The sequence below is a fragment of the Hypanus sabinus genome, unplaced genomic scaffold (genome assembly GCF_030144855.1).
Source record: "Hypanus sabinus isolate sHypSab1 unplaced genomic scaffold, sHypSab1.hap1 scaffold_1333, whole genome shotgun sequence".
Classification (NCBI taxonomy): domain Eukaryota; kingdom Metazoa; phylum Chordata; class Chondrichthyes; order Myliobatiformes; family Dasyatidae; genus Hypanus; species Hypanus sabinus.
Genome location: NW_026779403.1, coordinates 50,356 through 75,767, shown reverse-complemented (window position 1 = coordinate 75,767; position 25,412 = coordinate 50,356). Strand labels below are relative to the sequence as shown.

Here is a 25,412-nt window from a genome sequence, read left to right as displayed (position 1 = left end):
TGAAATCTACTGAGTGTTGACGGGACAAGATAGGGTGGGTGTGGAGAGGATTTTCCTATGGTGTGGGTATACAGAAGTAGATGACGCAGCCTCAGTTTTGAGGGGCGCCAGTTTAAAAGAAGGGTACAGAGGAATATGTTCAGCCATCTAGTAGTAAATATTTGTAATGATATGCCACAGACGGCGGCGGAGGCCGAGTCGGTACGGAGAGTTCGGGCGGAAGCTCATCGTTACTTGATCAGACAGAATATTAAACGATACGGCCAGAAGGCAGGTGTGTGGTGGAGACTGGAATCCCAGATCAACCCTAATAGATGCGTAGCAGATTCCATAGAACCACAGAACACTGCAGAACAGTACAGGCTCTTCTGTGCTCCATGTTGTGCCGGCAATATAATCCTTAAAAAAAAATACTAAACCCACCCTACCCCATAACCCTCCATTTCTTCTTTCATCCATGTGCCTGTCGAAGAGGCTCTTAAATACCCCTAATGTTTTAGACTCCACCACCATCCCTGGCAACTCATTCCAGGCACTCCAACCCCCTGTGTAAAAAATCTAACCCTGATGTCTCCACTAAACTTCCTCCCTTAATTTTGTACATTTGCCCTGGATGTACAGTGTCCTGAATGGCCTAATTCTGTTGCTATGTCTTATTTTCTTATGCGATAGCATCGAATTTACCCACAACCTGCTGCAACTTTCAGGACGAAGCTATCAAAACACAAAGTGCAGCAAAATATCACTGATAGAACAAATATTACATTCCCAAGTCATCGTAGTGACGGCGAAAGTCAGTCAAACAGGAAGAAATCTATCGATCACTCTACATGAAAATCAACTAGAAGGTACGACTCACTTTTGCTAGATTCATCTCATGATGACGTAAAACGACACCATTTTAACTGGACGACAGCCTGAGACCGGAATCAAGCCAGAAGAAAAAACACAGTGAGATCTTTTCGAAGCGTGGTTTTCTACAGACGGATCCATCAACAGACACATCGCCATGGATCCGATATATGAAAGCTTAGGAAAAAATGATCACCCACGACGTCAACAATCAGCAAATCGCTAGTGACCTCGAGACAAATATTTTTAACGGACCCCCCCCCCCCCCGTAAGATAGCCAATTAGAATCTTCTGTTGGTAAATGCTCATAGTTTTGAATTAGACAATCAGATTAAGATGTGTAGTCAAAATCCATTCGGACCCCGAAGGAATACATATAAGCCCGTATTCTGAAGATACAACACTCCCAAGGTCGCACTGATTATGGCTTCTCTGTTGGAGCCGAAATGTCTGCAAACCATATAGAACCATAAAACATTACAGCACAGAAACAGGCCTTTTGGCCCTTCTTGGCTGTGCCGAACCATTTCTCTGCCTAGACGCACTGAGCAGAAAAGTTTGCCAAGCACTGTGATCAACTGAACATCCAGGCATCTTATATCTCACTGTCACAGTGATCTGTGGTGCTGAAATCTCTGTTGCTGCAGATTAAATGATGATGGTAATTAGTTCGTGTTTTCTTTAAATAATCGTATTTGAAGTCGGCAATTTGAAGATGCTTGTGGAATGGAAGGTATACTGAATAATGCACTGATTCGAGCGCTTGACTATAATCAGCCGCTGGCATTATACGGTCAGGATTGTGGCAGAATGGAGCTCCCTAGGAGGTAAATGGAATGAACGGCATTTGACTGTTAGTTGTTTAAGTACCGGGAACAGGATTTTGACACTAGTGCAACATGGGACCGCTACCTAGAGGTATTCTGAAACATACACTTCCACCGTTTTCTTTTTTCGAATCAGCAAGTTCAGATCACCCCTAAATTGAAAAGCCTTCCGGTCTTATCGCCAGCATAGGGGATTGATACGATTAATATGCATCGCATTTATGCCCACGAGCATGTGTCAATTTATACAAAATATAACTGAATGCACCAGTATATAGACAACCAATCTCATCCCATACATTGAAACATCAAGACTAGAGTTTCAGAGAAACTCTATGGAATATAACAAACGATTAATGTTGGTTCAGAATTAATAGCACAAAATTGATCTCTCCTGGTAACTAGACATACTGATGCACAAATATAAAAATTCCATGGAAAACGGTATTAGTGCACGAACAAAAATATCACCAAATTATTTCATTAAAAGATGTAGCGAAAATTATTTGAAATAAAAGTCAATTATTTCCGTCGTATTTGAACGTTTATTTAAGTCCTTATCCCTAATGGTTCCGATCAGAAATAATGCCAGGCGTCAGTACCATCGCTTCGTTTTTTCACTTACTTGCAAATTTCTTGTTTCAAATTCCCCCTACAGAATCCCTTCCTTGAGCAACTCAATTTCCTTTTTTTCACAGCATACAACAAAGAACATAGATGTGCCCAGCATGTAACCCACTCTTTACACTGCATATAAATTCCCCAATACATCGCACTCAATTTTTCTAAGCTAGAAGTATCTATTTAAGAGTGTCTTAAAAGACCCTATTGTGTCCGCATCCAACACTGACAGTGCATTCCATGCACCCATCTCTCTTTGTAAGAATCTTATCCCTTACATCCCCTCTGTATCCACTTCCAATAAACTTAAAACATTTCACTCCTAAGAAATGACCCAAAATATAATGTCTATAAACTTTGTATGCACCTCAATCAGGTCACCTCTCACCCTCCGTCGTTCCAAGAAGAAACAGACGAGTTCAGTCAACCCACTCTCATAACGCGCACTCTCCAATCTAGGCAAAATCCTCGTCAATCTCCTTTGCACACCATCAACAGCATCCGCATTTACTCTGTAGTAAGCTGACCAGAACATAACAGAGTACTCCAAGTGGGGTCTGACCAAGCTGTAACATTAACTCACGGTTCTCGATTGTGCCATTGCTTTAACCTAAAACATCATATATTGAGATCTGAATGGATGTCTGATTTTGGAAAGTTGGAAAGGATTAACAATACTAGCAATAACATAGAGGGAAAAAGTGATGGGTGTGGGTGGGGTTGTGGCAAGAGAGAGAGAGAGAGTGAGAGAGAGAGAGAGAGAGAGAGAGAGTGAGAGAGAAAGCAGGTAGAACCCTTGGTACTTAATTGTAATCAATTGGAAAATGGTCTAACTGCCAGGACGATCCTGTTCTGTACATATCCCAAATTATCGATAAATCGTTGAAAACATTGCAGCAATTTCGTAGTTCTAGCGAAGCAGAATTACTGCTGAACTTCTCTGCGATGTTTGCACATTTAGTCCAGATAATTACGTTTTTATTCATTCGTGCTCAGTTTTCTTTGCACCTTCCCAACTTGTACTAGCTACTAAGTTAATTGAGTGCAATAAATTCGCTCGTATGCTTTAGGAGCGGGGATGCCGGAGGTGCTGTGGTGGGTATATAAATTGGAAACACTGCAAGAGGGGATATGATTATCAACATCTATTTGATTAAACAACTGGAGATATAAATAATTTAGCAAGTCTCAGTGTGTCTAAATGTATCTGTATATAATTAATAACCACACAATATTACAAATTAAAATTTCCAGTTTTCCAAGCTATTCACCTGAACACAGGACGCCGACGCCAATGATGTCGGAGGAAGTCCGATTCAATATGGATCTCCTGCAATTTTGGAGATGCGATTCGCTTCCTTCACACTGAAGGTCGGTCACCCAGACGGGCCCTTCTTTCCCTCTGTGCCCCGAGGCGATGTAGGAGGATGTGGCCACACCGCAACGCAGTTGCTTACAGACAACGTTGGCTTCATTGTTATTCCAGAAGTTATCCTGGATTCTGCTCCATCTGCCGTTATCATAAACCTCCACCTGGCCGTCGCAGCGGCTTCCCCCTTCGGTCAGCCGCAGAGACCAAATGTCATCTACAATATGGATGGGATTGTGTAAAACAGTTAATAATTAGCCAATGTATCCCAGATACGTTCAGCTATTAGCGGCAAAAATTAGTATATACACTGATTTCCTACAAGGCAGTCATCCCAGAAGCCATTAAACCTCTTTTCTCAATCCGCAGGATAAAAAAAAAGACACGCACAGAACTGTCTCAGGTGTCAGTACACTCGCCGAAAATAAAGGAAGCCATTTATTTTTTTATTATCAGTCATTGTTTTTTTTTTCAATGGTTTATAATGAGTTAACTCTCCTGCAAATATTACATCTTTATTTTTTCAGATTTTAAAATGGTACTAAAAAATACTATCTTAAAACAGTAATTGACATAATTCTCTGCACTTTCAAATATTTCTCCTCACATTTTGGTTTTATTCGCCGTGTACTCAAGATCTGGATATCCACAATAAAACAGTCAAAATTGCAAACAGCGATTGTTGCCACCAAAAAAATTAGATTCGTGACATGGTTTTGCAGGAAATTTTTGGATACACCTGAATGAAAATTTGTTTATTTATTTTTTTGTCTCTGTTATGGATATCTCTACGACCAAAGAAAGGTTTCATTCAGACAAATGCTTCAACAACTCACCGGTGCAGATCAAGCTGGCGTCATCTCCATGCGAACAGCTGATCTGACTCCACGCTGAGACTTGACAATCAGCTAATCGGGACTCATTGCCTAAACAAATGTAGTCATCCTTCCACATTGGCCCGTTTCCTGTGCCAAAGTATGCATCTCTGGGAGTTGCATTTACTGCACCACACTGTAGCTGTTCACAGACCACGGCAGCATCTTCCAAGCTGAAGTACTCATCACAAAGTGTTCCCCACTGGTCCCCGTGCTGAACTTCCACCCGGCCGGAACATCTGTTGTCCCCATCAACGAGCCGTGCTACATCATTCCCTGTTTTATTAATAAAAGAAGTCAGTTAATTAATGGCGACATAAACTAATTAAAAAAAAAAATTGCACAGGATAGGACCGCCATCCAGTGCGTCTGCTCGACAGAGACTTGCGAAAATAACAGAGTACAGCACAATGCAGACATGTTATTTTTTTTAATCTGATTGACCCGCAATCATTTTTCAAATGCATTTTTAAGTGTTGTGAATAATCTGCTTATACCACGACAGGAATCTCGCGTTTTTGAAGGTTTTTTTGAACAGAGTGAATACCATTGTTTCAAACATTGGGTCATGCAGATGAAGAAGGGTTTCCTTGCCTGATTTCTATACTATACTGCTGATTCTGTTGATCGTTCAGTTTGATGCCCATCACTCTAAATGTTATATTCTGTCGAAGTTGAAAATACCATTATTCAGCACCATATTCGACCCATGAAGTTCTTGCCCACTCAATGGCTGATATGAATATGTATTATATTTATTTATTTTCGTATTTATATGTAATATTTGAGGATGGATCATGCATTCAAATATTGAGCACTCTCACAGGACATTTTCGAATTTCTTTTTCGTTATTGACGATTAAATTGATGTTTGTCTTTGCCTGTGGTGTATATTTTCTTTGCACTTTTCCATTATCTGTTTCCATGTTTGCTAATTTCACTGACGACTCATTTATTAGGTTCATAAGCAACTTTCAAGCTGTTAATCACGTTAAGTCTCAACAAATGACCGCTGATGATTAAAAACTATGTGAATTCACAAACTATCTGTCGTTCAACTAACAGCTGTATAGCTCATATTTTATTTATCTTTCTGCTATTTTTTTTATCATGTTACAGTCATTATTTCTAAATTTCTAGCAGTAAAATCCGACGCTATTGCAACAAGTTACCTCGCTATAATCATTTATTTTCAATACTAGTGCATATGCATGCTTCGAATTTGTGCGGCAAAAAGAAAGGTTTGTATTTATCTACAGTTCCACAACAATTTATCTGCGTGATTCCGTTCAGAAGAAAGGAGAATTGTTTCGGGCAATATTCAATAATCCATCAACGTATCACTACTGAAATAAATCATATTTAATTGACGTGTTATTAGAGATAGCCGTTATAGAGCTACAAAACCTGCTTTGCATTTTAATTTTTAATCAGTTTTATGTCTGTATTCAGACATGTGACAAAATCCGGCATCATTAAATTTATTCGAATTATTAACTTGCACGTTAAGGTGTATGGTATAATTTGAAAGGCGTGCTGAGTCAATTTGCGACATGTATTTCACAGTCAATTTCTAAAGGAATATACTAGTTCGCATATTTTATATATTTTCCACTGCAATAATATATTGCTTAATTTATAATAACGATGCGTGACCAACTATTTTCCTACAAACATAGAAATGCGTATGTCTCTGCATGTTTTGTGAACTTAACGCAACTTAACATGCACGTTTTTGTGAGCGTGTATCATCGTGTATAACGCCGGCCATTAAGTTCCCCGCTGAACCAAATTTCACGTCATTAAGGGCAGTCAGTGTCTTGATGCAGAAGTAAATTTGCCAAACTACAAACTTCCAGGCTATATGATTTTAACAGCGTAATTGTTACGCTTTTGTTTGTGATTTTTGTTTCAACTTATTGAAGTCTTCAAATATCCTGATTTTTTTTCGTCGAAACCAAATTGAAGTCAAATTTTATTTTATTCTTCCGGCACTTTCACCCTCTTAATCTGTCAGTCAATATCATGAAAATCATATCGAACAGTGCTCCGCTGATGCAATTTGCAAATCGCTAATGGGAGAATTGTCGATACCAGACACCTGGATCCCAGGTACTCACCAGAGCAGATCACACCAACATCATTCTCATGGGTGCAACGATGAGTTCCTGAGGAAAATGGACAGTCCCATATACTCGACTCATTACCCTGACATTCAAAGGCATGAGTCGAAACAATTCCTGTTCCTTCTCCAAAATAAGCTCCTCCCCGCACAGCAACAACGACTCCGCATTGAAGCTGACTGCACACCACGTTGGCATCATTCATATCCCAGTGCAGATCACACACCGTTTTCCATGTTTCCCCAAATTGCACTTCCAGTCTTCCCGAGCATTCATCATTTCCGGACACCAATCTTGGAGCTCGGTGGTCTGAGGAAAAAGAACATTTAAACAATATGCAGGGAATTCCTATTGTGTTCATTGTATATAAATTCCCAATTGGTTCTAAAACAGATGGCATGTTTTTTCCCATGTCCAAATTTCATAATGGGATATCGGAACTACCTTATTTACCTTCTCTCTTTGTCATTAATTAAGGCTAGATAATAGATTCTTAACACGTTTAATAGTTTTTTATATCTTTTACTATAAGAAATTATATTATATTTCTTATGGTATGATACCAAAGGCATGAAAATATCATTATAATTAAGGGAAAAAGTTATTATTATTATTGTTATTATTATTATTATTATTATTATTATTATTATTATTATTATTATTATTATTATTATTATTATTATTATTATTATTATTATTATTATTATTATTATTATTATTATTATTATTATTATTATTATCATCATCATCATAATCATCATTATTTTTCCAGATACGGTGACGTCTGTATCGGAATTCCAAAGGCATCCTTCATTTTTTCTCAAAGAGAAAAATGGAATTGTAAAAAAAATATATACTGTAACCTCCCCCATCGTCGCCCTATGGTGGTATTAAGTATTCACTGAAAAACGTGTGTACAAAAAAATGAAGTAAGCGTTATATATAGGGGATAAATATTTCAAACATGAAATAAATCTGATGAAACTATGTTACTTTTTTCGACGAAGAGATCATGGTAAAGTTATAAGTCCACATTCATTATTTCTCATTCGGAATTCTATAAAGGCGAGCAATGCAAACACGGTAATTAAGTTCAGTCAAGACTGACTGCATATTGTTCTGGGCTTGATGGGAAGAAGAATCGCCTGTTTAACCGACTGCACTGACATTCAAAGAAATAATGGTTGGCGAATTTTGTCAATATGGTTATATTCAATCCACCTTCATCAACCTTTTGCCTCACAGGTAGATAGGGTACTTAAGAAAGCTTATGGGGTGTTAGCTCTCATAAGTCGAGGGATAGAGTTTAAGAGACGCGATGAAATGGTTGCAGCTGTATAAAACTCTGGTTAGGCCAAACTTCGAATTCGATGTCCCGCTCTGGTCGCCTCACTATAGGAAGGATGTGGAAGCATTGGAAAGGGTACAGAGGAGATTTACCAGGATGTTGCCTGGTTCAGAGAGAGAGTGATCAAAGATTAAGGAAGCTAGGGCTTTACTCTTTGGAGAGAAGGAGGATGAGAGGAGACATAATAGAAATACACAAGGTATGAAGCGGTATAGGCAGAGTGGCAGCCAGCGCCTCTTCCCCAGGGCAACACTGCTCAGTACAAGAGAACATGGCTTTAAGGAAAGGGGAGGGAAGTTCAAGGGGGTTATTAGAGGAAGGTTTTTCATACAGAGAGTGGTTGGAGCGTGGAATGGATTGCCTGAGTCAGTGGTGGAGAAAGATACACTAGTGAAACTTAAGAGACTACTGCACAAGTATATGGAGGAATATTGGATCAGGTTTTGAGGATCAGAGGGACGAAAGGCCTGTAATGTGCTGTACTAGTCTATGTTTCTATGTTTTCTACAAAAGCGCAATTCCAAAAGATTTTCGAACATCTTCCATCTGTACATTTTTACTAGTCCCTCTGTCATCTTATATGTTGGGTTCATACCTACGGCGGCCCCTACATTGGACAACAATGCAGTGCTGCTGTTCCCTACCGTTGAAATTAGGGAGCGCTGAGGCTTCATATCCAACATATGACTTTCGTAACTTCTTGAATCTCAAAAGGGACGCTACGCAAAATTAATTTTTATGCCTCCCGTCCTAAGTATGCACACGACGCTTTCCACAGACATCGCTCCCTCCGTATTTCCTTTCTCCAATTATGCCTCCCCTCTAATCACTCACCGGGCATTTATCCCTGCAAGCAGTCAAAGTTCTGCACTTGTTCATTCACTTCCTTCCTCCCCTCCATAATAGGTTAGACCGAGTCCTTCCAGGTAAGGTAACATTTTCCGTACGAAATGCTAAGTTCGTCTAATGTAACTATTGTTTCTATGCTGCCCCCACTACATCAGTGAGACCTCATCAATCTGCAGCTCATTTTTCTCTCTCACAAGCGGAACTTCCCCATAGGCCAACAGTTTAATTTCGACTCTCCATGCAATATGACGGTCCATAGCTCCACTTGTGCCACGATGTGGACACACTCGGGTTGAAGTAACAAAACCTCATTTACCGTTCTTGTAGATTTTATGCCGATGGCATAAATATGGTTTCATCCTTGGAGTTAAGAAGTCGCTTCCCCTCCCCTCGTCTTCAATTCCCCACTCTAGCGTCTTATGGCGTCTCACCTACACAGCCCTTTCCCTTGCTATCCCTCCTCTTTCATTTCTCTGAACTGACACTACCTTCTTGTGACAGATTCCTTCTACGCATCTCTATAGTTTTCCCACACACCTGCTTTCACCTACCAACTTCAAGTTATATTTCCTCACCACCTCCCATCTTTTCATTCAGGTGACTGCCCCTTTCCAAACTGTTCTAAGAAGTGTTCTCCGAATCGTTTACTCATTTGCATGGATGCTGAGACCCTGTGCTGTGTTCCAGCAGCGTTTTTGTTGGCTACTGTAGATTTCCGGTGTCTCAATAGTTACATTTAATGCCACGGAAATGTGGACAATATACTTCTTGAAATTATCGTTCTTCGCAAAAATCGACGAAAACAGAGGAGTGTCCTAAAGTCTAAATAACAGTTAAAACGTTGAAACCCCGAAACACATCCAGCTCCCCCTCCCCCGCACAAGCAGCTGCAACGCAGCGATAACCCCACCCACCAACAGAAAAAAACATCAGCAACCTCTATCGACCACTCAACCGTGCAGCAAACTATCAATAAAGACCCCAGACATGCAGTTTCCCAAAAACGACGTACAGCCGATAATGTGTCATATCACAGGCTCGCTCTCTCCCTAATTAGGGAACAAAAGGTGTCGGCGTTTCACAGTGAGAGGGTGACATAACAAACAACTCGCTGACTTACGGTTTTAGAAGTTTGTTGTTTCGCTTTTCCCGAGCACTCCGGCTAGCGAGTCGGCAGCAGAAAGGCGCTGCTTTCCGGACAGACAATCCACGGCAGTTAACCCGCTGCCGAACTTGTTGACTATGCAACGAGTCATGTTTTTAATATGCGCTATAAGGTAATATCTCAGTCTGCTTTAGTAAAAATTAGCTTTATCTATTGTCCAAAGAGTGAGGGAGACAATGACGAGGGGGTAGATAGACCCTCACCTGATGGTGAGACACTGGGAGTTTATTCCTGGAGTGATGGAGATCGAGGGGAGAGTGAGGGAGAACATGACGAGGGGGTATATCGATCCTCACCTGATGGTGAGACACTGGGAGTTTATTCCCTGGAGTGAGGGAGATCGAGGGGAGAGTGAGGGAGACCATGACGAGGGGGTAGATAGACCCAGACCTGATGGTGAGACACTGGGAGTTTATTCCTGGAGTGAGGGAGATCGAGGGGAGAGTGAGGAAGACAATGACGAGGGGGTATATAGACCCTCACCTGATGGTGAGACACTGGGAGTTTATTCCCTGGAGTGAGGGAGATCGAGGGGAGAGTGAGGGAGACAATGACGAGGGGGTAGATAGACCCTCACCCGATGTACAGACACTGGGAGTTTATTCCTGGAGTGAGGGAGTTCGAGGGGAGAGTGAGGGAGACAATGACGAGGGGGTAGATAGACCCTGACCTGATGGTGGGATACTGGGAGTTTATTCCCTGGAGTGAGGGAGATCGAGGGGAGAGTGAGGGAGACAATGACGAGGGGGTATATAGACCTCACCTGATGGTGAGACACTGGGAGTTTATTCCCTGGATCGAGGGGAGAGTGAGGGAGACAATGACGAGGGGGTAGATAGACCCTCAACTGATGGTGAGACACTGGGAGTTTATTCCTGGAGTGAGGGAGTTCGAGGGGAGAGTGAGGGAGACAATGACGAGGGGGTAGATAGACCCTCACCTGATGGTGAGACACTGGGAGTTTATTCCTGGTGTGAGGGAGATCGAGGGGAGAGTGAGGGAGACAATGACGAGGGGGTATATAGACCCTCACCTGATGGTGAGACACTGGGAGTTTATTCCCTGGAGTGAGGGAGATCGCTGAGAGAGTGACGGAGAACATGACGAGGGGGTAGATAGACCCTCAACTGATGTTGAGACACCGAGAGTTTATTCCCTGGAGTGAGGGAGATCGAGTGGAGAGTGAGGGAGACAATGACGAGGGGGTAGATAGACCCTCACCTGATGGTGAGACACTGGGAGTTTATTCCCTGGAGTGAGGGAGATCGAGAGGAGAGTGAGGGAAACCATGACGAGGGGGTAGATAGACCCTGGTGAGGAGTGTCCGTGGAATATCATTCTGATGCTTTTCTACATCCTGTCAAGATTAATAGTAACATTCACATATCACGTCCATTATAATTGAAATAAAATTTTAGAAGTGCATTGGCATGAAGATAGCGTACTCAACAGAATCACGCTCGAATCCTCGGCCAACGATGCAAGTATACTATACCAATTTCTAATTGGCATGTCATTGCCGGTAAGCAGAGTACTCACCCCGGGTTCTCTATGTTCAGCAAAAGACCTCAAGACCTATATATTAACCCGATATGTTCGGATGTCTTCTTATTTCGTAAAACTTAACACAATGCATCTGAGTTAAATTCTTAAAGGCATTCATTTCCGCACATTACCATTTGATCTAATTCCAGCTGTAACTGCAGGCAATATTCTTAACAAACCAAATGATCAGTAATAGGATGTCATCAACAGAGCTATTAATCATGAAATTTGGATTGTAAAGCAGTTCGTTCAGCGATACGACAGACGCATGGAAAATAATTTTCCTCGGTCGCAAAACTGAAAGACAAAAACAATACCTCAGTATGACTCTCTGTGTTCTATCAACAACAAAGTTTAGTGTTGAAATAGCTACCACAGCAGCGATACCACATGAGTTAACTTTATGGACCAAACTTCCATAACTTTAATGCAGGAAGCATATACCGCCTTGCCTCGTCGATTCTTTTGTTTAACTTTTCGGAAACCTCAGTTTCATGATAGATGACACCTCGAGGAAAAACGTCAAAGCGCATAATACGAAATTCATACAAACACTCACATAAAATCCACTTCCAATATTGCACATGTAGCACGCTGTACGACTTCACTACTAAGGCTAATGAAATGGCTTCAGCGTAATGTTCTGCTGTTAAGGTAATGGCTTGTCTGTAGCAGCAATGTTTATGTTATGACTGGAGATAAGGGGACTTTGGAATTCAGTGGCAGCTAATAAGAGATTGTTGCTGCGTCTTCTGATTGTGGAGGCAGTTGTTCTCGCGGGCTTTTGCCAGAGGGCAAGAAAGGGATGAATAGAGGAGACGCGATTGGGGAGATTCGTTTGGCCGCCAGACGGAGTGGACTCCGAGCGGGCGTCCGTAGGTGGGCGGCGCTCGGAGAAGATCGGATGGTTGAAGGAAGACTACTGACTGAGCTCCAACGATTGTGCACAGATTGTTTAATAGGATTGGCACTCTTATTCTTCTATATATTGCCCCTCTACTAACCACAGAGTCAACGTAAGAGTTATAAACTTATCATTTAATCGCATATTGGGTACTGTTTGTCATTCGGAGTACTGATTTGTAACAGGGGACACATCACGTCACATCCTCCCAAACGAAATTTACTAAGTTTGGATGGACTGTGGGGGTGGGGGGAGTTATCACCCCCGAGATCAAACCGCTCGGCGAAGCGAGTGTTACACACCTTTCATAGAGTTTACTGTTCTCAATACTTGGTTGTCATTGCAGTCAAAATAAGTAAACGTATTAAACTCCAAGGATCTTCACCCGCATCTCCTGTAGCTAACGAAAATGCATTTATCTCGGCCAGGGTTTAATATTTCTGCATTTGTTTACCACGACCTTTAGGGATAGCATTCCGAAATTGACAAAAAAATAGTTTGCAAGATATAACCAGATCAGAAGAGGTAGATTTTGTTGTTGTTTTTTTTTTAATTTTGCAGAGAATAGAGGTTATCTGGAAGAAGCTTTCACATGTTGACATTTTCCCTTTTGCAGTGCATTCAAGATGACATTCAGAGTCTGCCAGGCCAAACATGTCCACATATTCACATAAGATGAAATATCTGTCGCTGTGTATTCTATAGCATTGTTAAGTCCGACCATTTTGCCCTCTTATAATATATATACATTATTCAAACCACGGTTCATCTTGGGTCACACGTTGGCGTAGCATTTACTGTAACACTGTACAGCGCCAGTGATCAAGATCCAATTCCCTCCCGGTCTGTAAGGTGTTTCTCTGTCCTGCCAAAGACCGTGCAGGCTTCTTCAGGATGTTCCGGCGTACTCGCATTCAAAATATGTTCAAGTTATTCAGGGTTGGTGAGTGGTGAACATGCTGCTTTGCATCATGGCCGATGTTCATCTTCGACTTATAAGACGCGTTTCACTGAATGTCCCTATGATAGAATGTACAGATGACCAACAGAGAAACTCTGTATTCTATTTTTTACCTAATTTATTGAATATAACGTTTTTCCAGGTTATCCAATCTGTCTCCTTCACTAAACTGCTCATTTCCTAGCAATATTTCTGTATCACAAGTGTGGATTAACCACAACTGTATGAAGTTCTGATTAGAGACAATATTCTCTTTGTATCCATATCCTGTTGTATTATATATGAGATATCTATCAATTTCGCTTCCTCCATACAGTTGATAATCTTACGACAAACATTTATTTCCTAGTTATTGATACACATCGTACACAACAGAAGTTCAAGCACCACCCTCTGGATGCAACATTGCTCACAGATTAACAATAAGACAAACATTGCTCTATCATTGGATTCTGTCTCCTGCAGCACAGCGCAATATCAAAATGATTCAGCTTGCCTTGCAACCCGTGTGCCTCACCTTTACGAAACCATGTTATGCAAATCCCTGTGCAAAATGTGTTTAATGTGCACTGCTGTGTCATGAACAATATTCCCTATTACTTGAACAATTAATCAGGTATATTGGAAACACGGGGTTACCCCATCACAACGTTATACAGAATACGCAGAATCAGACCCTGCCTTTCCAACAATCTTTTTTCCCTAGTGAATACCAATATCGTCCTGCGAAGTATCTGGCAGTTGACGACGTTAAGAGAAGGCAGAAATGGTTCCAGACGATGGAAGCCCATCAAGCCAATGCAATTACCAGTTTTAGAAAAAGTTATTTAAAAATTAAGCACTGTTAAAATTAACTAAATAGTGGTTAGTAAAATCGAAGAATTATATTGAAAAAAAAATATCGCTAGGCGGTATATTACTATATATTAGGTATGCTGTCCGGATTTTATGAGAACAGATTCCCTTGTCAAAGGCGGAGAAATCACTGAGTATGTAAACCATAGTAGGGCTCAGTTGTACAATTTGCTACCGTGTAAACCGAGCTTGCTTCATGGGATTTGATGGAGAGATAATTGCTTGACCCCTGTCATGAAGAATTGATTTGAATAACTGTCCAACCATTAAGTCTTTCTCACCGTCTACTGCAGCGAGACAACTGCAAGGATCTTGTAAGCTGAAAAAGTTCTAACATCAAGAAGCGGGTACAGCAGCCTGAAGGCTCTCACTCAGCGATTCAAGAGCAGCTTCTTTCCATCTGAATGGTCAATGAGCCCATGACCACGACCTCACTATTCATTTTCTGCTTTTGCACTCTTTATTGAAATTAACTATTTCATACACACACACACACACACACACACATATATATGTTTTATATATACATATATATAACTCCCGGTGAATCCCTTGTTTACTGTTTCCTGTTCAGGCTATCCACAGCATTGTCCCGAAATGGAACGATGTTGTTCATATTTTTTCTCTATACAGGACTGGTGATTAATTCAACTCATCCGCCGGTTTAATTTTGTTCAAGTTTCCTGAACTTCCGATAGCTTTTGATCCTCTCAAGTGTGACAATATCTGGGAATAATATTCTATGAAAAAGTTATTTCTGAATTGCATTAACGCTATTTTTTTAAGTTTTCATACACTGTAGTTTCAATTACTGGTTGTGCGAGAACATGGCAGTTACACAACAGCAAAACTTGCTTGCATTTGAAATTTAAAATGCAACGCTGCAGTTTACACAAATCTGAACCGAATAGAAAAGAACACAGAAGCACACAGATGGCATCATCAACGCAAAGGGGAGTACACGCACGTTCTGAGGTCGAAGGTACTTCGTTATAACTAAAAAGACAAACTTTGTAATGATACCAAGCAATAGCGATGGTCTGAAATCATGTTCATATTTTCTCACTGAATGAATGTGGAATCTAATCCGGAGGAACGTTGGCATCCAAAATGCCGTGAGTGTGATCATAAGACCATAAGATATAGAAGCAGAAGTAGGCCATTCTGTCCATCAGTCATGACTGATCCAGTTTTTCCAGTCATCCCCACTCCCCTGCCTTCCCCTCAAACCCTCTGATGTCCTGACTAATCAAGAACCTACCTACCTCTGCCTTTAATGCACTCAATGACTTGGTGTCCACAGCCGCTCGGAGTAACAAATTCCACAGACTTACCATCCAGTGTATCCGTATCTCCGTTTGAAATCGCCCTTCAATCTGCTCAGGACTTATAACATTCCGAATGTTTCTATAAGAACATCCCTCATTCTCTGGAACTCCAGGGAGCACAGCCCAGGAGCTGCCTTTCAATTCCTGGAATCATTCTCACGAATCCTCTCTGAAACCTCTCTATAGTCAGAATATCGTTTCTAAAATACGGAGGCCGAAACTGCGCACAGTATACTGTGTGGTCTGCAACCAACTTATAGATCCTCAACATCACATCCCAGCTCTTATATTCTGTACCTCTGGAAACGAATGGCAAAATTGCATTTGCCGTCTTCAGCACCATCTCAGCCTGAAGGTTACCCTTATGGTATCCAGCACAAGGCCTTCCAAGTCCCTTTGCATTGATGCATTTTGAATTCTCTCCCCATCTAAATAATAGTCTGCCCGTTTATTTCTTCCCCATACACTCTCCAACATTGTATTTCATTTGTCACGTATTTGCCCTAAGTCTGTAAGCTATCTAAGGCTCTAAGCACTACACGCTCCTCCACCTATCTTTGTATTAGCGGCAAATTTAGCCAAAAGTCCAGTAATTCCATCGTCCAAATCATTGACATACATCGTAAAATACAGCCGTCCCAATACCGACCACTGTGGAACTCCACTGCTAATCGGCAGCCATAAGATCTGTTTTCTGACGAACAGCCATGCTAGTAACTCCAATGTAATTCTATGGCTCTTATCTTGCTAAACACCATCACGTGCGGCGCCTTGTCAAAGACCTTCTAAAACATTTCTACTACATCTCCTATGTCTACCCTGTTTCTAAGTTCCTCAAATAATTGCAATATTTTAGTCATGCAGGATTATTTTACTTTCAATAAACCATGCTGGCTTTGGCCTATCTTCTGCTTCCAGGTATTCCGTAATCTTATCCCTATCAATCAATTCCAACAGCTTCCCAACTACTGAGATCGGCTAACTAGTCTCCGATTTTCTGTCTGCTGCCACCCACCGTTCTTAAATTGTGACGTAGCATTTGCAATTTTCCAGTCGTGCGATACAATGCCCGAACCTTTCGATTCTTGAAAGATCATTGTCAAAGGCACCGCAATCTCCCCAACTAATTCCTTCAGAACCAGAGGGTGCATTATATCAGGTCCAGAAGATTTATCCTCAGCCATTAAGCTTCCTGAGCACCTTTCAGTTGTAATTTTCACTGCACATACTTCACTTCCCCGACACTCTTGAACACCTGATATACTGCAGATGTCTTCCACTGTGAAGAACAATGCAAAATACGCATTTAGTTCCTCTGCCAACTGTGTGTCTCTCAGGACAATATCTCCAGCGACATTTTCTATTGGTTCGATATCTACCTACAACTGTCTATACTTTTCAATTCTTAATAATGTTTTAGTATATTTTTTTTGATATTAGTTGCCACCGTCCTTCCATACTTCATCTTTTCGTTCCTAATGACCTTTTATTGTTTCCTTCTGCAATCTTGATCTTCGCTATAGCTTTGACCGTTGACCTCTTTTGGTTTTACTTCGGCTCCCACTTCACTTGGCAGCCAGGATACTGTCCTTCTTCCATTCGTTTTTTTTTCTTTTTTGCCATATGTCTGTCCTGTCCATCTCTCATTTTTCGCAGAAACTCCAGCCATTGCTGTTCTGCTGCCCTTCCTGCTGGTGCCCATTTCCAGTCACCTTGTTCTGTTCTTTTCTCAAACCATTGTAAATTTAATTACTCCACTCACATACACAACACATTGGGATTTGGTTATCCTTACCAAATTGCAAAGTGAACTCCATCATATTCTGAACTCCTTTCCCTAAGGGTTCCTGAACCATAAGCTCTCTTATCACCGCCAGATCATTGTGCAACACCCGATTCAGCACAGCCGATCCCACTGTGCGCTCATCAACAAGCTGTTCTGAAAAGCTATCCTTTAGGCATTTCACAAATTCCCTCTCTGGAGGTCCAGTACTGATCTGGTTTTACCAATCCACTTTCATGTTAAAGTCCCCAAGCAACATCACGACATTACTCTTGTGACACTGCCTTCAGAAATCTTTTGCTGCAATTTGTAGTCCACATTCTGGATGTGGTTTGGAAGTCTTTGTAAAACTGCCAGTAGGTTCTGTCATACGGGAGGCGTCGGGAACGGACACAGATTTAAGACACAGACACTGGGGTACCAGGGGGAGGACTAGGTGTATCAGGAAAGCAAGGGAAGTGGGGTAGAAACGACGCTGGACAAGACAAAGGCTCTGGACGAGACTAGGATGCAGGGCCTGGGCTAAAACTAGAAGAGAAAAGTGGGACCTGGGCGAGGATCCAGGAACTGGGAAGCTGGACAAGGACTCCGAGCCAGAGACGCGGGACCCCCGGGCTGGACGACTACATGAAGCTCAGACTAGGTCTTGGTCGAGGGAGAGCAAAGCAGAAGCGGGGAGCGGCGTAGCTGGACACGGACCCCGGCTGGACGAGTCCAGGACTCAGGGCCTGGGCCACGACTTGGACACGGACTGGAACTTCCTCGGAGCCTTAGACACTGACGGGAAACTCCTCAGAGCCTTGAACACGGGCTGGGAATCTCCACGGAGCCTTGGTCACGGAGCACAGGAAAACCGTGCCTTGGACTGGAGCACAGGAACACAGAATACAGAGCCAATATCCCTCATTAGGAACAGGGGGTTTGGCAGGGCTTTACACAGAGTAAGGACCCCTCCTTGGAGAGAGGACGCAGGGACGGGACTCATACACGGACACTAAACACAGCGACACAAAGGGACAATGCAAAGTTCAACGATAGGTAGTTCTTTCTGTTGGTGTGACAAGGCTCCAGTCTCACTCCGACGGCTGAACTTGACAGCGATACAGGCGATAACGCAGGCGAGTTTGCCGGCAGGTCTTCAGGCAAGGGTAGCCGGCAGGGCTACAGACGTAGGAAACTTTTCAGCCTCAGGGTAACGGCAAAGACGGCCTGACTTACCCCACGGAGGCAAGGGCAGGAAGGGTCACATTACACCATAGGGTAACGTCAAGAATATCCTGACTTACTCCACAGAGGCAAGGACGGGATACCGACAAGCCGAACCAGCAAACATACTCGAGACCAGGATCACTTTTATTCCAGCCACAATATGACAATCCGGTGCCTGATTAAGCACCGCTGAAACAACAGACAGCCAGAGGAGTCCACGGACCGGACCGTAAACTGGAATGCGAACTTTAGGGAACGGACCATGACAGGTTCCTTTTACCCTTACCATTTCTTAACTCACCCCAGAGAGACGATGCACCTTTCGAAACTGTATCATCCCTTTCTAATGATTTAATATTATTTCATATACACAGGACAACTGCACCTGCTCTGTCCACTATCCAATCCTCCCGCCACACCATAGATCCTTCAGAGATGTCAGGGCAGTTTCCTAATCCCTTACTTCCTACAGGACTCATCACATTGTATTCATATTTCGCAATTTGCTGAAGTTTACTGACAGCTTCGAAACAAGACGGAACGCAGGGGGGACCAGCAACAGCTGTGGTGCAAGAGAAATTGCCAAAATATCGAGTTTGGTCTATGTTAGTCCTGACGACAACATTTTGTATTTTCTTACCCACAGATGTCGCTTGATCCGTTCAATCGTTCTGGTGACTGTGCCGACTGTCGCGCATTTACGTTTTCATGTGTGTGTTTGAAATCAGAATGCTATCCCAACATGACAGTAATAATCTCTGCAGACAGATTTAATACCAGATCTGTCGCAGCGAGCGGTAAGCTTGTGTTATTTTGATTCTCGGACAGCCCGGATCAATAAAGACAGGGTGTACCCAGAGAAAAGGGGCTCGATTTACCTGCGCAGATAACTCCGGCATAGTCAGGCCGAGGATGGGTGTAGAAATTCCATTCTGCTGATTCACATTCCCGCAGTGCAGCCTCAGTGCCGTCGCAGTTAACATTATAGGTTATAACTCTGTCAAAAACCTTTCCAAAGTGATATTCGTTTGGGGCTTTCAGCGCGGCGCCGCAGCTCAACTCTCTGCACACCACAGTTGCATCCTTCATATCCCAGCCCAAAGCATAGACAGGTCTCCAGTATCCCTCATGGTTCACTTCCAGTCTTCCGGTGCATGGACTGCCTCCTTTTTCCAGTCTCACCTTCCTACTTTCTGGAATACAGCAAAGATTAAACGTTAACACAAGAGTTTTAAAATAGGCTAGAAATGTTGAGAACAGGCACAAAATGCTGACGGATCTTTGCACATCAGTCAGCATCCACCGAGAGGAGCAAAGCACACAAAATACGACCATTGATTGTTCACGCTGAGGAATGGCCCCAGCCCGAAGCATCGATTGTTTGTTGATTTCCATATATGTTTTATTTAGATACTGGGTAACTGAGATCACTGCTGGGGGAAATATGACTTGTACCAAAGTGCTGGGTTGCCCCTGAACCCGAAGGGTGCCGATATACTCGCGGTGAGATCATTGGCTGACTGCTAGGAGGCAGCGAGTGGGAAAAGCCGGTTCAGTTGTCTGCCATTGTCCAGTGGTGTTTCACAGGGTTGGGTTTCTGGAATTGCTCCTGTTTACGCTGCAGGTCAATGATTTAGATGATGAAATAGATGGCTTTGTTGTCAGGTTTGCAGATGATATCAAGATTGGTGGAAGGACAGGTACTGTGGAGGAAACGTGCAGGCGCAGAAGGACGTCGACACATTTGGAGAATGGAAGAAAGTGGGAAATGAAATACAATGATGGAAAATGTATGTTCATGATTCTGGTAACAGAAATAAAGTTGCGAACTATTATGTAAACGGGGAGAAATTCAAAACAAAATCTGAGCTGTCAAGGGACCTGGAGGTCCTGGTGCAAAGCACCCGGAAAGGTTAACTTGCAGGCTGAGTCGGTGGTGATTAAGACAAATGTATTATTTTGCTCTAGCATCTTCATTTCCAGACGACTAGAAAATAAAAGAGCAGGGATGTGATGCTGAGGCTTTATACACGCTGGTGAGGCTTAACCTTGAGCACGGTTAACAGTTGTCTGCTCGCATTCTGTGAAAAAGATACGCTGGTTTTGAAAAAGATTCAGAAGAAGCTGTGACGATGAGTCCTCGAATGGAAGGAATCTCACAGAAGAAGGTTTAATCCCACGGATCTGTACGCGTTGTGATTTGGAACGATGGGGAGGGGATCTCAGTGAAAATTTCGGATATTGAAAGCCTAGTCGGAAAACATGTGAAAAGGACGTTTCTCAAGTCGGAGGATTCTTGGACAGGAGGGAACAGCCTCACGAAAGGGGGACGTCCATATAGAACAGAGATGTTGAGAGGCAGGTAAATCTGTGAATTTATTACGAAAGACAGCGCTGAAAGCCAGTTCGTTGGGGATATTTAACACAGAACTTGATCAGCTCTTGATGGACACGGCAAGAGAATTTACAGAGAGAAGTTGGGGGGTGGGGTGTAGCTGAGGAAGGGAAATGATCAGCGGTGACTGAATGTGCAGCAGACTCATTGGATCAAATAGTCTAATTCTGCACCTGTGTCTCATGGTATTACAGAGAATTTCTCTCCAACCACAGATGCTGTTCGACCTGGTTATATGATCGTGTAGTTGTGCAGACTGACAAGTATGTTTACGCTGTTTAACATCAGTACAGGATACGCCGAGTACGTTTTGTTCGAGTATTGACAGTAGTGATTTGCCGGAGGACAGTAAAATCGCGGGACCGTTGATATAAAAAGATGACTTTTACCTTTACAAACAACAGCAGCGTCACGACTGTGTGAATAGCCAGTGTCACCCCATGGATCTGATTTACACTCCTGAAGAGCGGCCTCGCTCCCACTGCACTGAAAGTTTGTCGTGAAAACAGGTCCGGATCCTTCCCCATAGCGACTACCAGCATAGGCTTTCAGTGCAGCGCCGCAGCTCAGCTGCCGACACACCACACTCGCGTCCGGCATATCCCAGGAGTTACCATCCACCGTCCCCCAGTTTCCTTTGTACTGAATCTCCAATCTCCCATCACATCGAGTGCCGCCATTCACCAACCTCAGCTTCACGCTTTCTGGAAAATATCAGAAAATAACCACCGACGGTAAACAAAGGTTGAAGCTGGGGGCAATTGGCGCTTAGCGCATCGCGTTCGCTACTAAACGACGCCTTTAATTTCCAAATTCTGCATGCAAAACGTGGGATCAAGCGGGAGGTCAGGTTAGGGAAACCCCTTTTGAGCTCCTGAACGTGACAGAAAGAAAAGAAACTAGTTGACGACTGAGAGCTGGAGGCAGTCTGTCGTCACAGGAGCAGATTCGGGTCGGTCCCCAAAAGACAAGGTCAAATGCATCCTTCGGAGAGCGACAGATCTGCTATTCTGTCATTGTCCTACTGAACACAGTCCACATTTATTGTGTGATAGAAACCAAAATTTGTTGGAAAGAGTAGAACTGAGACTTGGCGTGTCGTCAGCATCAGCAGTAAGAGGATGATTTTAACAATGAAAGCTTATTTAAGCCTGGGGAAAAATAAGGTCAGGGAAAGTACTTTCTCTGTTATCTGCACTGCCTGGAGATGACTGATTATCGTTCCAAGTAAAATAAAATCCTATTTCCTGACAGGAAAGACACTGGCAGGCGCAGAGGAATGACTGACAGGCAGCAGGTAGCGTCTTGGAATAAAGGGTGACTTTTATTTTGGCTGCCAGTGGTGATCCTCGTGGACCAGTATTGGATCCGCTACTTTTTACATTGTTTGGCAATGAATTAGATAATAGAACTTATGACTTTGCGGCAAAGTCTCACGATGATACGAGGATAGTATGAGGAGCAGTTAGTGCCGAGAAAGCAATGTGATTGCAGAAGAACGTAGACAAATTGGAAAATCGGGCAAAGAAGTGGCTGATGAAACATTATGTTAGGAATTGTATGAGAATGCATTTTGGTAAAATGAACAATGGTGCAAATTATTATCTAACTGGTGTGATAACTTAAAACTCAGTGTTTTTTGCAAGACTCGTGCAAGGTTCCCAGAAGCTTAATTTACAGATTCAGTCTGTGGGACAGAATGAAAATAGGCCTTTATTTCAAGGGCATTAGAATATAAAAACAATGAGGTAATACTGAGCTTGTACAAGACACTAGTGAGGTCGCACTAGTTCTGAGGTCGCACTAGTTTTGGGCCGCATATCTCAGAAAATATGTGTTTCCATTAGGGAGATTTCATATGAGGTTCACGAAGGTGAATCCTCGCGAAAAATGGGGTAAACCTGTGAGGAGTGTTTGGTTGGTTTCAATCTGTATTAACTTAAATTGAGAGGAATGCGGAGGAGCAGAATCTCTTTGACTCCAACTATATGTTTAACGGACTAAGGTGAACGAGGAGAGGATGGTTACTGTAGCGATGTATCTAGTACTATAGCGTAAAGCCTCAAAATTGAGGTGTGATGTTTTGAAAGAGAGGTAAGAGGGGATCGTTTTAGCCAGACGGTAGTAAATCTCTGTCCATGCTCTGCCACAGGCTTCGGCAGAGGACGTTCTTGGTTATATTTAAAGCGGAAGTTGATAGTTTTCTGATTAGTCAGGGCATCAATGGTTATGGCGAGAAGGCAGGTGTATGGGTTCGAGTGTGATCCAGAATCAGATATGATGGAACGGCAGAGCAGACTCGATGGGTGGAATGAACTAATTCTGCTCTTATGTCTAATGGTGTAGTCACCTATCAACTGGAGTTTCAATAGAAATTAGCTGAATCACCCAGCCCTCCGCGCAGTGAAAAGTTAGCAAAGTTACCTGACGGTTCTGGCTGACAATCCCCGACGCGGCCTGAAATGAGAAATGCAGAATTAAATTTGTTTGTGAAGTAGTGGGATTAGGTTGTGTGGTCGCAGGATGTTAGGCGGGATATTCAACAGAAGAAAAATAAAGTCAAAAACACAAGACAGATTAAGATGCATCTGCGGACGAGTTTATTTGTACTTCATTTTTTTTCATAGATGTTGCGCATTCTGCCTGAATGCTATGTGGATTTCCCAATTATTTGTTGCCCCTGTTTCCTTGGGTGTTTCCATTTGATACGGCAGTCAAGTATTAAACATTTTATACAAAGTACTTGAAACGAGGTAAGAAAAAAATAGTCACATTTTACACGAGAATCTAAATCAGGGAATAAGAATATAAATTTCAACTTGTCCCTAACTCTGAACCGTCGCACCCATGCACTAATCACAGGAATATGAACTGCAAAACAAAATGTTTAGTTGCATTTTTCCTGATACGCGATAAAAGGGAAAGCTAAATATAAAATGTGATACATAATGTAATATAAGATCATAGATAACGAATCATATTCCATCACTGTATGGTGGATTAAAACTACAAATCTTCGAATGATTGAAGAATAAACCAAAATTATTCGTAAATGTTCACTGTATTGCAGAATGATTTCAAGGATGTAAAACATTTCGAAAATTTAAGTCTATATACATTTTTCAAATTCTTTTACTTGAATATGACAGGTGGTGGCAGAAAGGGCTTAACTAAGAAGTAACAGTAACACGGTTGTGCACAAGCCTTCATCCAGGAACAACGGCAGCTTTGGGTTCTACGCACATTCACTGAGTTAATCATTCCAGACGCCGATGAGTAGATTCCTAACATCAACTTATCTCCAGTTCTAATCAACTCCTATTTATAATCGGTTTGGAATATTATTTCCAAACAGCCGCTGGTTTGCAGAGGGAAATTTCGGAGACGATACATCTCCCTTAGTGTAGGTGCTACACTACACTGTTTCAGAGTGACCGTTTCAAAAAAAAACCTCATTAGGAGGTAAGTCCATGTAATTAATGAAAACAGTTCTCTAACGTAGGCGATTCCAACGAGAACTTGCTCAAACAATGGAATTTTAAAAAAAACATTTTCATTGAAGCTGAAAGTAAATAAATCTCACTGTTCTATTTTCATCGTCACGAATTCGGACAAATCTGCCTGATTCCAGATCCATTCAGCCATTATACTCTAATCATACAAACAAATTAAGCTTTCCTTTACACGGGAAATTCGTTGGGGAAATATATGTTTCAATGTATCAACATTGCGTAATCATACAGTTATTTCTGTGTTTTCCTTTCCATTCCACTCAATATTCATTAAGATTGCTATAAACGTGCGCATGTGAACGGTTTATTAATAATAAACTTCATTGCCCAATAACATCCATATTCTTAATATACTCACTATTCCAGATATGCATCATCGTCAGTGCCACAGCAGTGTGCAGCATTACTGCGGTGGCCATTTGGAAAGGTATCTCCAGAATGTTAAATGAGCCGGTACTGCAGACAGCGAAGAATCTCTCCAAAACCTTTTCACGCTCCACTTGATCTGAACTTTTTCATCCCCGAGTACTCGGTATTTCTCTCTGAACTGTCAAATTTCACACAGTGAGTTGTGAACTGCAATTTGCTGAAACGCACCAATGAGATAAATCTTGCCCTTTAATGGACATGATGGGGCCATCTTCTTTCATTGGCTGTGAGAAACCAATAAGCTGTGAAAAACTGAAAAGGCCATGAATCACCGACCCGATGTGTGGATCGAAACATATCCTATCCTGTAACTTTGTTGGAGAACTGGTGAGCTTTCTCTGAGACCAGATTGCCCAACTCACATTTTCCTAACACCCTGTTGTTGGGCACATTGACAATTTGCTCAACGATCCGGTCCCGACTCATACTATCGTTATTTGCATGACAATACTACCTTGTTGA

General features: G+C 42.2%; 1 protein-coding gene and 1 long non-coding RNA gene across 2 annotated transcripts in view; both read right to left on the bottom strand.

Moving 5' to 3' along the window:
• Window positions 1-21,609, bottom strand: part of LOC132386834 (deleted in malignant brain tumors 1 protein-like) — a 37,523-nt gene extending 15,914 nt beyond the window's left edge. The window contains exons 1-4 of the mRNA XM_059959178.1: window positions 21,399-21,609; window positions 19,493-19,807; window positions 4,506-4,820; window positions 3,572-3,886 (exon numbers count right to left, since the gene is read on the bottom strand). Coding sequence (XP_059815161.1) covers window positions 3,572-3,886; window positions 4,506-4,820; window positions 19,493-19,807; window positions 21,399-21,609 — 1,156 coding nt within the window. The remainder of the gene's footprint in view (window positions 1-3,571; window positions 3,887-4,505; window positions 4,821-19,492; window positions 19,808-21,398) is intronic.
• On the bottom strand, window positions 21,607-25,054 carry LOC132386833 (uncharacterized). Its single transcript, XR_009509686.1, has 3 exons — window positions 24,880-25,054; window positions 23,434-23,466; window positions 21,607-21,713 (listed from the first exon to the last, which is right to left on the bottom strand). It is a non-coding gene; the product is annotated as an uncharacterized LOC132386833 (long non-coding RNA).
• Between the last annotated feature and the right edge of the window lie 358 nt (window positions 25,055-25,412).